We start from the raw sequence: 12,905 nt of genomic DNA, 5'->3' as shown, positions 1-12,905 counted from the left end.
CAGCCAACATCCACTGGCCCACCTGCCCCACCAGCACAGCCAACAGTGGTGTCTCCTGCACCACAGGTGCTCCACAGACCAATGCCCAAAAGCTGGCCCACCTTTTCCTTCACCAGTGACGGCTTAAGGCGTGTGAAATATGTATGTAGAATGCTGGCGTACACAAGTCTGGCCTAAGTCTTCTGTCAGAAAAACTGCAGCAATCCAGGAGTTTGGCATTAAATAGCAATAACAAGTGGGAAACACAGCTGGACAGTCACACCATTTATCAGTAACAATAATATGTACTGCCATTAAACAAAGACATACTTAAAGAGACAACCACTGCCTTCACACACCTGCTTCTCCTAAGGGTGATTCCTGCTTGAGCCGCGCAAGGGCCAAAAGCTACCGAGCTCTCCATTGATGGGATTTGGTAGGAGCAATTTGGTTATTGACCCATTAATGTCCACAGTGGAATTGTATGATTTCCTTCACAGCACTCAAAGTACCAGCTGAGCTAAGAACAAATCCATTGAAATTTTTCAAATCGGTCAAAGTATGAGGCCACAGCAGCCGTTTCTCGACTATTTTTAGTTGTTAGTCACAAGGGGTAGCAGGTTTTTTGATTTTTCACAAAAAACGTCTGAACCACCAGGTTAGGAATATCACATCTTCATAATTCTTCATACACACATAGTCTAGACTCTTACAATTTATATTCAAAAAGAATTTTGATAATCCACTGCTTTTTCTTTGTCCAGGAGTCATATTTTGCAGAAATTAGGGACCTTTTCTCTGGTGTTCTATAGTGTTTCTATGTTGTCCTATGAGATCAACTCTATGAACAAAATGACTCTCAAATTCATCTAAACTAAATATCCATGTCACTTATACACGCAAACATACACTTGCACATACACTTGCACACGTGCGTGCACACACACACACACACACACACACACACACACACACACACACTCTACTACTACTACTACTACTACTACTACTACACCATTAATACACAATCCTCTGAAATCTGTAGAAAAAGTAGTTTAGATTTTACTTCTAAAGTATGAAAATAGTTGGACTGGCAGTGGCCAACTGAGCAACAAACAAGATAACTAAAAAAAACTCCTGCACCTGCATTTCAAAAAGCAAAGATGTTTGCAAACAAGTGTCTGGTTAAGGCCTTTGTTCTCTCCCCCTGAATGTGTGTGTGTGTGTGTGTGTGTGTGTGTGTGTGTGTGCGTGAGTGTGTGTGTGTGTCTTAGATTTTGCATGTGTACGTGTGCATGTGTTTTTGTATGTGTATGTTTGTGTGTAAATGTGTTTACTAGTGGTTGAGGCACCTCAAACGGCTTCGGCTAATGAGACTACATTCATTCCTATGGGCCCATTTTTGTAAAAAAACAAAGAAAAACAAAAAAAAAACGGACTACCCTTGTGTCTATCAATTAAAAATAGTATGTTACAGAAATGTCTGTACCTCAAAAACTACAAGGAGTTAAATCAAATGCTTGGTATCATTGGATTCAGAACAACTTAAATAATATATACATTGATTCAGTGTAAGTTGGATATTTAGCATGACAAATGATTGTTGAACTTGTTTTTGAGAATTTTTTTGCGTTTTTTACAAAAACCCAACTTTGTCAACCAATTAAGGCATGATAAATATCCACAATCAAAAATGTTAATTTGGTTTTGTGTAGCCACATGTATTTATAGTTTCCACAGCAAATTTTGTATTTCCACCTTCAACAGAAAAAATTCTGTGGGACTTTTCCTTAACATACTAAATTTAGTTGATAGTCATTAATGGGTTAAAAAAACATATTAATAATCATAATTATGATTATTAATATTAATTACAAATGATCAATCAGAATGAATGATTCAGTCTCAATGTTGCACTTAATGCACTTAAATAATCAATATTTCAATAAAAGGTGAAAAAGGGAAGCTATGAATCCGAGCACTGACCTTCATAACCAGCTATAATCAGAATCACAAACAACTTCTCTTTAAATTATATATAGAATTTAGTTGTATTTATTATTATTATTTATTATTTATTTTACAAAGCAGCAATTAATCACAATTAATGACTCTTGATTAAACAAATAACTATCAAACCTAAACTACGAGACACTATTTGTGTGAGAGAGATAGTAAAAGTGGGGGGAACAGAATGAGAACAAGATGGCGGTGCTCCCACGAAGGTGGTCGTGCCACACATGTGTTCAAAATGTAGTAAGTCTTGTCGTGCGTAGTAAGAGTTGAACAAAGAAAGCGTGTGTGGCTTGGCAAAAGCCACACACGAGATGGCGCTACACAAGATGGCGCTGCATACGATCTGTACCTTTAAGGTGTGTGTGTCTGTTACCGTGGCGGGTGTGTGTGAGTGCGTGTGTATGTCAGTTAGTATAAAGAGGAGGTAAAACAAAGCAGCTGGAACTCACCACGGTAAGACTCAGTAACTGTAACTTTATCACACAGAAACCAGGCAGGTGATTCTGAGCTCATCAGACCTGGCACTGGACTTTTAACTGATAAAGGCAGCTTACTGATCTTGAGCGTGGTAGTTAAGTTAAAACAACACAGCAACTTAAAACACAAGCATAAACGGGACATGGCAGTAAACACAATAAACAAGGGAGTACCAGGCGCCTTTCACTGGCAGAGCGTAGTGGGCGGGAGGGAGTGTAGACTTGGATGACGGTGTTCAAGTATGCAGGAGCCGTTTTTGTTCCTGTTTTGTAAGCGAGCAACAGGACTAGCATCGACTAAACTGATGTCTATTAACTATTTTAAAACCGGTTAGCTAAAAGGCATTTTGGATTGACAGTGTTTTGCACTTTTGAGCAAAAACAAAAAATGCTTATAGAGGCAACAGTGCTTCGAGAGGAATTTGAAGCTTAATCCAAAAGGCAACTGGACCTGGTATATTGCATAAAATCCACAAGCTCACAATGTTTGCTTCATTGCAGATCAGGATGCATTTTGAAAGTATTATTTGGTTTCTCATGCAGGGAAAGCAAGTCAGAGCAAGCAGCTGGAGAGAATTTTACAGTTTATTGGGCGTGGGGTGACAGTACCACAAAACCTGTTTATAACAAAAGCATATTTATGACTAAGCATCCTTGCAGACACATGCATGGCAATTAGTAGTTAATTTTGTAAAGTAGGTACAGTAAGTATTGCAAACAGATTCAGATAACAATGGAAACAGGAAATCCTGGAACAGCTGCTAGGAGAAGCAGCCAGAAAAGAGAAGCATATTGCCAAATTCCTCTCCCACTATAAAGATTATATTATTTTTCTTTTTCCACAGAGCAACCATGGCTGAGTACAAGCTTGATGTCACAACAGGTGACATGAAAAATGCAGGAACTTTTGACCACATTTATGTCACCTTATTTGGGACTGAAGGGCAGAGTGAGAGAACGGAGTTGGACAACAATCAACAGTGATTGGCAGGCAGCACAGGCGGGTGATCCTATCGGGAGTAGGATAGTGGGTGGAGGTCTAGGCGTATTTCTCTCAGTGGGCCAGCATGACTCAATGTAATGGGCTGCTCTATGACGTCTGGCGCTTACTGGGCCTTGGGGACAACTTGTGGAAGCTGCTGGTGCCCAAGGACTGGCGCCAGCATGTGCTACACTCAATTCATGGCTCTGTGGGAGCAGGGTACTTTGGGGTGGCATAAATACTAAACAGACAATGCCGGCATTTCTACTAGGCAGGCTGCAGGCAGGACACTGAACTCTCCATACACTGCTGTGGATCCACAAAGATACTAGATTAATGGCCATGGGTGTGTGAGAATGCCTATGTACAGGATCCAGAATTTTATGCTACGCTGAAGGGAACATGAAGATCTGTAACAGATGTTTTGGCAATCCGCTAAAAGTCATAATTTCACCCGCCAGTAAGTGTCAATCTGCTCTGAACTCTTTTCGAGTAAATGATGACTTTAACTGCTCTGCCTCAGAGCCATTCCACTTTCTCTTGATAGCAATAAAATATCTTTGCATTAAAAAAACACATCAATTTAAATTATATAGGCAATAAGTTATGTAAAACTGGTTTCTCACAGATAGCTTAAAGTAATTTTAGTTTGACAGTGTTTTGCACTTTTGAGAAATAAAAGGGGGGGGGATATGCTGTATTTAAGTATTTTTATTAAAAATCCATAAGCTGTATATCACAATGTTTGCTTATTTGAGATCAAGATGAATTTTGAAAGTATCATTTGGTTTCTTATGTCAGAAAGCAAGTCAGAGCAGGCGGGTGCTGAGAAGTGTAGGATGTAAAAACAGGTTTAGGACAATGAATCATTGCAGACATATGCATGATAATTTGCCTTTACTATTTTGTAAGTATGACTAAGTATTCTGTTAGGTTAGTTAGGTTACTTTTTTTTTTTTTATTATATACATTAAACAATGCAAACCAATTCAGATAAAAATAGATTAATTGTTTAAAATGAGCAAAGTAGGTGTCATACAAAAAAAATTAATGCACAGCCGCCCTTCTGCAGTAAGTCATCATAAAGAAATGATATTCACAAAGAAATCAGAATTCAGATTGTTTGTTTGGTTCAAAACTAAACCTTACACTCGACAGTGTGTATATGAACAACCAGAAGAACGTTATTGAACATTATATGAACATTAACAACCAGAAGCACAACATTGTTTAACGTTCCACCATCTCACATGTTAATAAACAGATCTGGAGGTCTTCAAATGGTTAAAACTAGGGGAGGGATTTCAAGAGAGAGAGGCAGAGAGCAAGAATTAGGATAACAGATCAGAAAAACCTGGACCAGCTGCTATAAGACAAGGAGCCAGTGAAGAGAAGCGTATTGGAAAATTCCTCTCCCACATTTAAGATTATATTATTTTTATTTTTCCACAGAGCAACCATGGCTGAGTACAAGCTTGATGTCACAACAGGTGACATGAAAAATGCAGGAACTTTTGACCATATTTATGTCACCTTATTTGGGACTGAAGGGCAGAGTGAGAGAACGGAGTTGGACAACTTTGGTATCGACTTTTCAACTGGGAAGGTGAGTTAAATCTAGTTGAATACCTATACACTTTGTAATTCTCACAACAGGTCTAGGACAATCACTATGCAGCAAGAACACACAGAACTGGACTATTTGTATTGAAAGTTTATTTTCAGGTCTTTCCTTCATATCCTGTTTGAGTTTAACATACAGAAGCCCTTACGTAATGTATGCACCTTTGTAGAGGTCTCCTACACACAAATTATAGTCTGTGACTGAAGACAAATTATAGTCTCTTTTTTATGTATCTCAATCTGTTTTTTTTTTTCAAGACAGGGGCGTACACCTTGAAAACCAGTTTGTCTCTGGGGAAACTCCTGCTGATCAACATCGAGAAAGATCCTTTTTTTATTCTCCCAGAAAACGAGTGGTTCTGCTCCAAAATAGAGGCGACGACTCCAGAGGGGGACGTCCTTCTTTTCCCCTGTTACAGATGGATCTCTAGGGGGGAGCTGGTGGAGCTGAGAGGGGGGAAAGGTCTGCTTTGAATTCCAACAATTATTGTATTTTGATTTTACTTATTTCCACACACCTTTTGATTTTTTTTTGTTGTTTTGTAACAAAAAATTTGAACCCCATTGTGTTTTCTTCATGTCTCAGCCGTGAAGGTTTTTGAGGAGGGCCATCCCCTGATGATTGAGCACCGGAAAAAAGAGCTGACTCGTAAAGAAAGTTTTTACCAGTAGGTTTTAACATGTACAGTACATTTTGTACCTATGGTCTCAGAGGTTTTTTGAGGTAAATGTCTGTGTGCTTTTCAGCCACTCCCTTTGCCTGTGTGTTTGTGTTTCAGATGGAAGATTCTGGCAGAAGGACTGTCCCACATCAACCATTTTAATTCTACGTCTGAGCTCCCAGCTGAAGTCCGCTTCTCTGAGTCCAAATCAACTGAAATGATGAGTGAAAGAAAGATAATGTAAGTATTTACAGACTTCACTAGAGCTCCACTGTAGTTATATTCAAAAACTCAACCTGAAGCTTTCTTACCAGTATACATTTTAGTCCTGTATTTTGTCCCCCTTTTGTATTTACCCTGTCTTCTTTTAGGGGTCTTGAACTCCATTTCAAGGGGCTGCTTGGATCGAGTGAAAAATGGGAAAGCATTGACGACATAAAACGCATCTTCTGGTGCAAAAAGACACCAATGTCCGGTAGGTTTTTTTATACATGATAACTCACAGCAACATCGTCACCGTCTGTAACAGACAGTATGTCATGGTAAACCCTCAAATGGTTTTCATAACACAGAAGCAACAAATGTCAGCCTACCCCTAAAGGATTGATGACAACAGGTTTTTCCTGTTCACTGATAACTCTAGTTAGATGTTTGTAGGCTCATAACAATTTTGCTGAGTTTTAACAGAGTGAAATGAGGATCAGTTGTGGGGGTTTTTTCCAGTTTAGAGAAGTTAGGCCTCTGATGTTGTCATCTGCACTACAGTTCACTTTGCCGACACAACAAAAGCCATTGAGGGGCTGTAATAATGTTGACAAAGACAGAATATAAGGATATATTGCCTGACACTGATATAATGTGTAAGTACAGCTGCACTGATAAGATGGACTCAGCAATAAGATCTATCTTTGATATAACATATTCTGAATGGAAACAAAACATTTTTTTCCTCTTTTTCTTGCTGACCTTTATCATTGTGGAATTATCTTAACAGAAGGTAGGGGTAGGTAGGTCGGTAGTAGGTATGTTGGTCGGAAGTTCCTTAGGTAGGTCAGTAGGTAGGTGTGTAAATTGGTAGTAGATATGTGGGTAGGTAGTTGGGTGGATGCATAGGTTGGTAGGTGGGTAGGTTGTTAGATAAGTCAGCTAGGTAGGTCGAAAGATATATGGGTTGGTACATTTGTAGGTAGATAGGTCAGTCGGTAGGTGGGTGAGTAGCTAGGTAGGTAGATAGTTGGGTAGGTTGGTAGAGCAGTAGGTAGGTAAGGCAGTATGTTTGAAGGTAGGTCAGATGGTAGGTATGTAGGTAGGTAGATAGGTCAGTAGCTAGCTAGCTAGCTAGATAAGTAGCTAGGTAGGTGCATTTTACCTTCCGGGAACAAACAAACCAAGAATCTTGTTTTCCATTGAATGACCGGAGTGATCATCTTATTCTTTAAACCTGAAATCATTCAGTCATACAAACATTTTATAAATTACATATTATGTTTACCATTTATGCTCTTCCAGAGTACGTTGCAGAACACTGGAAGGAAGACGACTTCTTTGGATCCCAGTTCCTGAATGGCATCAACCCCAATGTGATCAAGAGCTGCTCAGAGCTTCCCACAAACTTTCCGGTTACTGACGAGATGGTGAAGCCGTTCCTGGAAAAGGGAAGCTCTCTGCAGAAGGAAATGCAGGTATGGAAGATGACTGGTAATAATCTTTGCTTTATGATTGATGATTCCTATTGGCTCAATTTCTTACAAATACAAAACTCCTCTTTATGCCGTAACACTTCCTTGACCCTTCCTTCACCAACAGAAAGGAAAAATATTCCTCTATGACCAGAAGATAATGGATGGGATTCCAACTAGAGTCTATAAAGGTGAACCTCTGCATGTGACTGCTGGTCTCTGTTTGTTCTACTTGAACCCAGAAAACAAACTGATGCCGATTGCAATACAAGTAATTATCTAACAGAGCAAATCATTTACCATATTAATAATTGTATATTTTCTCGTCTGGCTATGAAAATGAAATGTGTTTTTTCTTATATTTTAGCTGCGTCAACAGCCTTCTGAGCAGAACTCCATCTTCCTGCCCAGTGACTCCGAAACAGACTGGCTGCTAGCAAAGATGTTTATCAAAAATGCAGATGTGATTGATCATGAAGCAGTCCAACACCTCATGAAGACTCACTTTCTGGCAGAAGTCTATACTGTGGCAACTCTGCGCAGCTTCCCTGTGATTCATCCCATCTACAAGGTATTATTACGCAGCAGAGATCCAAGTTACCTTTTCACTCGATGTAAATGTGTAATTGATTGATTTTTATGGTATTTTGGGGGTATTTTATGTCTTTATTAGAGAGTCATAGAGGAGACAGGAATTAAGGGGAAAGAAAGGTAAGGGATGTAAATGTCCTAGGTGAACTTTCTTGTTATTTCCTTCCGTCTGAAACAGTGTGCCTGTTTTTTTAATGGTCAAATTATTCTGTTATTAAGCTATTCAAACTCTGCTTGCCAGAGCAACACAGTATCTGTGTAAAAGAACATTACGTGTGTATTCATTGCTGTTATTTACGGTGGCCTGCAAGGGCAAACGTGCTGCAACAGCCAAAACGATTTCAATGCAAAGAAACGAGCTGCAAGTTCAGAAACGAAGTAAATTCAAAAACAACGGAAGTGCTCCAGGCCTGTAGGGGGCGCTCGGTGTGACAGGTTTATTATTAACGGGAGGGAGAGGGAGACGAGACAGTGAATTTATTACTTCTCAGACTTTCTAATGTTAGACGCTGCTGGAGCGGTGTGTCTCTGTTGGTCATGTACTACTGACAACTTTAAAACATGAGCAAAGAATTCACAACTTTTGTTGAGACACGGCTCCTGATCAACTGATAGCTTTGCTGAAGTAACCGCTGCTAATTGTAGCTTCTGTTAGCCGTGCAGCTAGTGGTTCTTTATGATTACTCTGTCCGGTATCGGGCTCCGAGTACAGTAAAGTGTTCGTGTTAACTCATCTAGCAAAAGGTAGTTCCGGTGTTTGGGGTTATCTCGTCCCCAGCGGAATCCACGGCCGTTTAAATTGATCAGTCTGTAGGTATTTATCAGAAGTCAGTAGTATATGACCAACAGAGATACTACGCTATTAAAATTGCAATTTGAACTGAGTCAGGGTTTATGTTGCACTTTTTAAAGTTTTGCTTGTTTATAGTTTCCTTTAGGGATCAACAAACCAGGAAGTGCTGCATGTTTTGTGGTGAAATGAGCATCTGACTTTGAATGTTCTTGCCTCCATCTGTGCAGCTGCTGTTTCCACACTTCCGGTACACTCTCCACATAAACACTACAGGTCGAACAAGTCTTTTTGGACCTGAGGGAGCTTTAAGTATTGTACGGATCTTAAACATATTTCTAAGAATTCAAAATGTGTCAAAATTAAATGTCAGCCTTCTACATTTTTAAAATTGTAGTATTTTTTTCCTTTGAAAAGTGTCTGATTGTTGATATCTGCGTACTATTGACTGTTAGAATTCAGCTGGATATGATGGGCTGATCGAGCTCATGAGAAAGGCTCTCTCTGAGCTGACCTACAGCTCCCTCTGTCTGCCAGAGAACATCTCTGCACGCGGACTGGAGTCCATCCCAAACTTCTACTACAGAGACGACGGCCTGAAGCTGTGGGACATCATCAACAGGTTACATTGACATAAAAACTGCAACTTGTTCAACTCTTTTTGTTCGTGTTTTTCACACAATATATATTTTTTTGTTATTTAGACTCAAATATTTTTGTGTTTACCAGCTTTGTGAAGGCGGTTGTGGGGCACTATTACCCTTCAGACAGTGAGGTCCAAAAGGACACCGAGCTTCAGGAATGGATCAGTGAGATTTTCACACATGGCGTGTTGGGAAACAAAACCTCAGGTAATTCATTCTATTTCTGAAGTAATAAGTAAAAACAACATGCGTGAATATTAATAATTCACTTATAATGACTGTGTTGTCAACAGGATTTCCAGCATGTTTTAATACTGTTGAGGAAGTGATCAAGTTCATCACCATGGTCATCTTCACAGCAACAGCTCAACATGCTGCAGTCAATAATGGACAGGTGAGGCAAAGCAAATAAGAATCGTATAGTATTATATTTGTAATAATTCAAATAATGGCTGTGACTGTGAAGAAGGCGTTACTTCTCTGCTTTAAACTATGCTGGATTCCTTTGTTTAGTAACCTGCTGCAGGTGATCGATCAGAATCACAAAGATGTCTTAATCCCAAGGCTTTATTCACACCACCACAACCACATTTCTTATGCAACCGTCTGGTGAATAAGTGGTTCTGTATGAAGAAACAGAATATACAAACAAACAATAAATGTAAATAACACAGGAATGTATAAAATAACTTACATATAAAATACAAACTGCTACAGAAACAAGAGGCATGATACACTGAACAGTTAACATGCAAACATCAAAACGCCTGTCAGCAGGTTTATGTTCATAAGCAAGGCAACACTGCCCTCTATTGGCCGATTAATTATGTGCAGGATGAACACATGGCCACCATAGCTGACTTGCATTAACTGCAAATGCCTGGTTACGTAATTAGCGGCTCTACAAACGGCCGTTCGGTATATTACCGCTAGTGTAACGCTATTAACCAAACGCAAACTCCACTGTGCATATAAAGGTAAGCATTAAACGAAATACACACAGGTAGCTAACACACATAGGTTTAACATTTAGCATACAGCCTTACAATTAAAAACTCAATGACGAAACTACTTCAAACTGTGTCACTCACTTGCGTTAGACGCACTTCCCACCAGATGACAGTTGGCATGAAGCTGTAATGTCCGACAGCGTCAAGCTGAAGTGTGTCTGACCGCTTCAGGTGATGAAGGGACGAGTCTGGCCAAAATGTAGTCCCCGCTAGGGGGAGCCTTTTCCACAATGGCCTTAATCCTGCCGTAAACTTAAATAAAATAATTCATATCAAAATGTTCTTTCATTTTTTAGTTTGACTACCACTTCTGGGCGTAATAATAATAATAAAATTTTTTATTAATTAATGAATGTTACATTTTTTTTGTACAACTTGTACAATCGTTTAAATAATGCCCTTAATCCTGCCGTAATCCTAAATAAAAAATAATCTTTCATTTTTTAGTTTGACTACCACTTCTGGACGCCCAACGGCTCGCTGCTGCTGCACAAACCTCCTCCGACCACTAAGGGGCAGTCAAGCATGGAAACCATTCTGGAGAATCTCCCAGATGTTGGAGAGACTGTCACCTTTGCAGTATTGGCTTGGCTGCTTTCAGACAAATACAGTGACGAGGTAAGTTTGGTGTTTATCGCCACATTATACTTTTCTTACTATCACTCACTGTTTCATTTTGTCGTTACAGGTCCCCTTGGGCGCATACCCTGAAGAACGATTCGATGAGCCTGCTCTTAAGCACATGATCAAAGAATTTCAAGCCGAGTTGTCCCACCTGAGTGAGGCCATTACAGCAAGAAACTCACAGCTTGAAATACCCTACACATATCTGAACCCTAATCAGATTGAGAATAGTGTAACTATTTAAGAAAGTCGTTGATTGTATCTATGCAGCAATCATCACCTGTCTTCCATGCTTGGGGGTGTGTTACACTTTAAAATTAGAACATATAATAGGAGAGGTGTTGGAGATTGGAACTGAGGTGTTGCATGCTGGGACAAGAGGGCTTTATTTTGTCAGTATGGGTGAGCCAATGAAATGTTAAACGTGACTTAACTGATTACCACAAGTCGCAATAGCGCAAACATTACTCTGGCCACTGTTTATCAGTGCTAACATAGCCCAAACAATTTGGAGGATCATTTCTCATTTGTATTTTTCTGCTATTGGTTTTTATATTTCAGACTTCTACTTGTGCATAATGTTCATATTCACATATTAACGATCCTGAAAGCAGAGCTTCTGAATATTTGTGTTTGGTTTTTAGCAAATAAAAACAGCAAATTCATCTTTTTTTTTCTTTGTTTACCTCACCTAAAGATGTTTGAGCATGAGAATATTCCTAATCCATGTGATCAAAATAAAAATGGTCTAATGTGTGAAACTATGAACATGAAGTTATACTTGTTAAAAAGTAACTCAACGCTTGAAAGAATGTAGTCTGGGGTGCTGTTGAACTCTATCGTGTTATACAAAGACGTGTTTCTATTATATAATCTCCCTTCGTCTATAAATGTGGTGAAAACATAAAAAAAAACTGGCTTAGAAACACAGTCAGTAGTTATTTAACAATTCAAACATGTATAGATGAAAAGGAAACACTAGTTAAATTCTTACTTGAATCCAGCATTAGAATAGTAGTGCTGTACTGTACTGATTGTATGGGTTAGCACTGTTGCCTCACAGCTAGAAGGTCACTGGTTCAAACCCTGGTTTGGGCAAAGTGAGCCTTTCTGTGTGGAGTTTGCATGTTCTCACCGTGCATGTGTGGGTTCCCTCCGGGTGCTCTGGCTTCCTCCCACAGTCTAAAGACATGCTTGTTAGGTTCATTGGTGACTAAATTGCCCACAGGTGTGTAAAAAGGTTGTCTGTCTCTATGTGTCAGCCCTGTGATTGACTGGTGACCAGTCCAGGGTGTACCCTACCCTTCGCCCAATGACAGCTGGGATAGGCTCCTGCACCCCCGGGACCCTGAACAGGATAAGCGGTATGGATCATGGATGGATGGATGAAAGTACTGATCGCAGGCCTTTTAAGAATAACCCAGTTTGGAACACATATGCTTGGAAAATCTCTAGTAAAGCTTTGAATAGTCATTCAGAAAGATGGCATTAGAAATAAAAATAATAATAATCTAAATTAAAGAATATATATGTCTACAGTATATATGCAAATATCTCCCTGAACTGACCTACAACTCCCTTTTGTTTGCCAGAGGACATCAGTGCTCCATTTGTGCTCCATCCGGCTAATAAGATGAAAGAAGGGTCTTATCAAGTTAACATATTTGCTGTATTTAAGTATTTCAAAAAAATCCATAAGCTGTATATCACAATGTTTGCTTATTTGAGATCAAGATGAATTTTGAAAGTATCATTTGGTTTCTTATGTCAGAAAGCAAGTCAGAGCAGGCGGGTGCTGACAACTGTAGGATGTGTCATTAAAAAAACAG

General features: G+C 39.4%; 1 protein-coding gene across 1 annotated transcript; it reads left to right on the top strand.

Annotated features, from left to right (window-relative positions):
* Window positions 1–4,839: 4,839 nt before the first annotated feature.
* On the top strand, window positions 4,840–11,750 carry LOC138583355 (hydroperoxide isomerase ALOXE3-like). The gene is made up of 14 exons (XM_069655388.1): window positions 4,840–5,059; window positions 5,335–5,539; window positions 5,663–5,744; window positions 5,856–5,978; window positions 6,110–6,213; window positions 7,248–7,420; window positions 7,545–7,688; window positions 7,785–7,988; window positions 9,029–9,115; window positions 9,254–9,420; window positions 9,528–9,649; window positions 9,736–9,836; window positions 10,900–11,070; window positions 11,141–11,750. The coding sequence occupies exons 1-14, from the start codon at window positions 4,913–4,915 to the stop codon at window positions 11,318–11,320; spliced, it is 2,010 nt and encodes a 669-aa protein (XP_069511489.1). The 5' UTR covers window positions 4,840–4,912; the 3' UTR covers window positions 11,321–11,750.
* The last annotated feature ends 1,155 nt before the right edge of the window (window positions 11,751–12,905 follow it).

Source organism: Semicossyphus pulcher, unplaced genomic scaffold (assembly GCF_022749685.1).
Source record: "Semicossyphus pulcher isolate SPU_LCO1_2020_fin unplaced genomic scaffold, fSemPul1.0.p SCAF_11, whole genome shotgun sequence".
NCBI lineage: Eukaryota > Metazoa > Chordata > Actinopteri > Labriformes > Labridae > Semicossyphus > Semicossyphus pulcher.
Note: the sequence above shows the minus strand (reverse complement) of the source record. Positions and strands in the feature narration are given on the sequence as shown.

Excerpts from the sequence above, each read along its gene's own strand:
- LOC138583355 (XM_069655388.1), top strand. The coding sequence starts at position 4,913 with ATGGCTGAGTACAAGCTTGATGTCACAACAGGTGACATGAAAAATGCA. Across the intron at positions 5,060-5,334 it reads TCGACTTTTCAACTGGGAAG|ACAGGGGCGTACACCTTGAA; the intron begins GTGAGTTAAATC and ends TTTTTTTTCAAG. Across the intron at positions 5,745-5,855 it reads CGTAAAGAAAGTTTTTACCA|ATGGAAGATTCTGGCAGAAG; the intron begins GTAGGTTTTAAC and ends TTTGTGTTTCAG.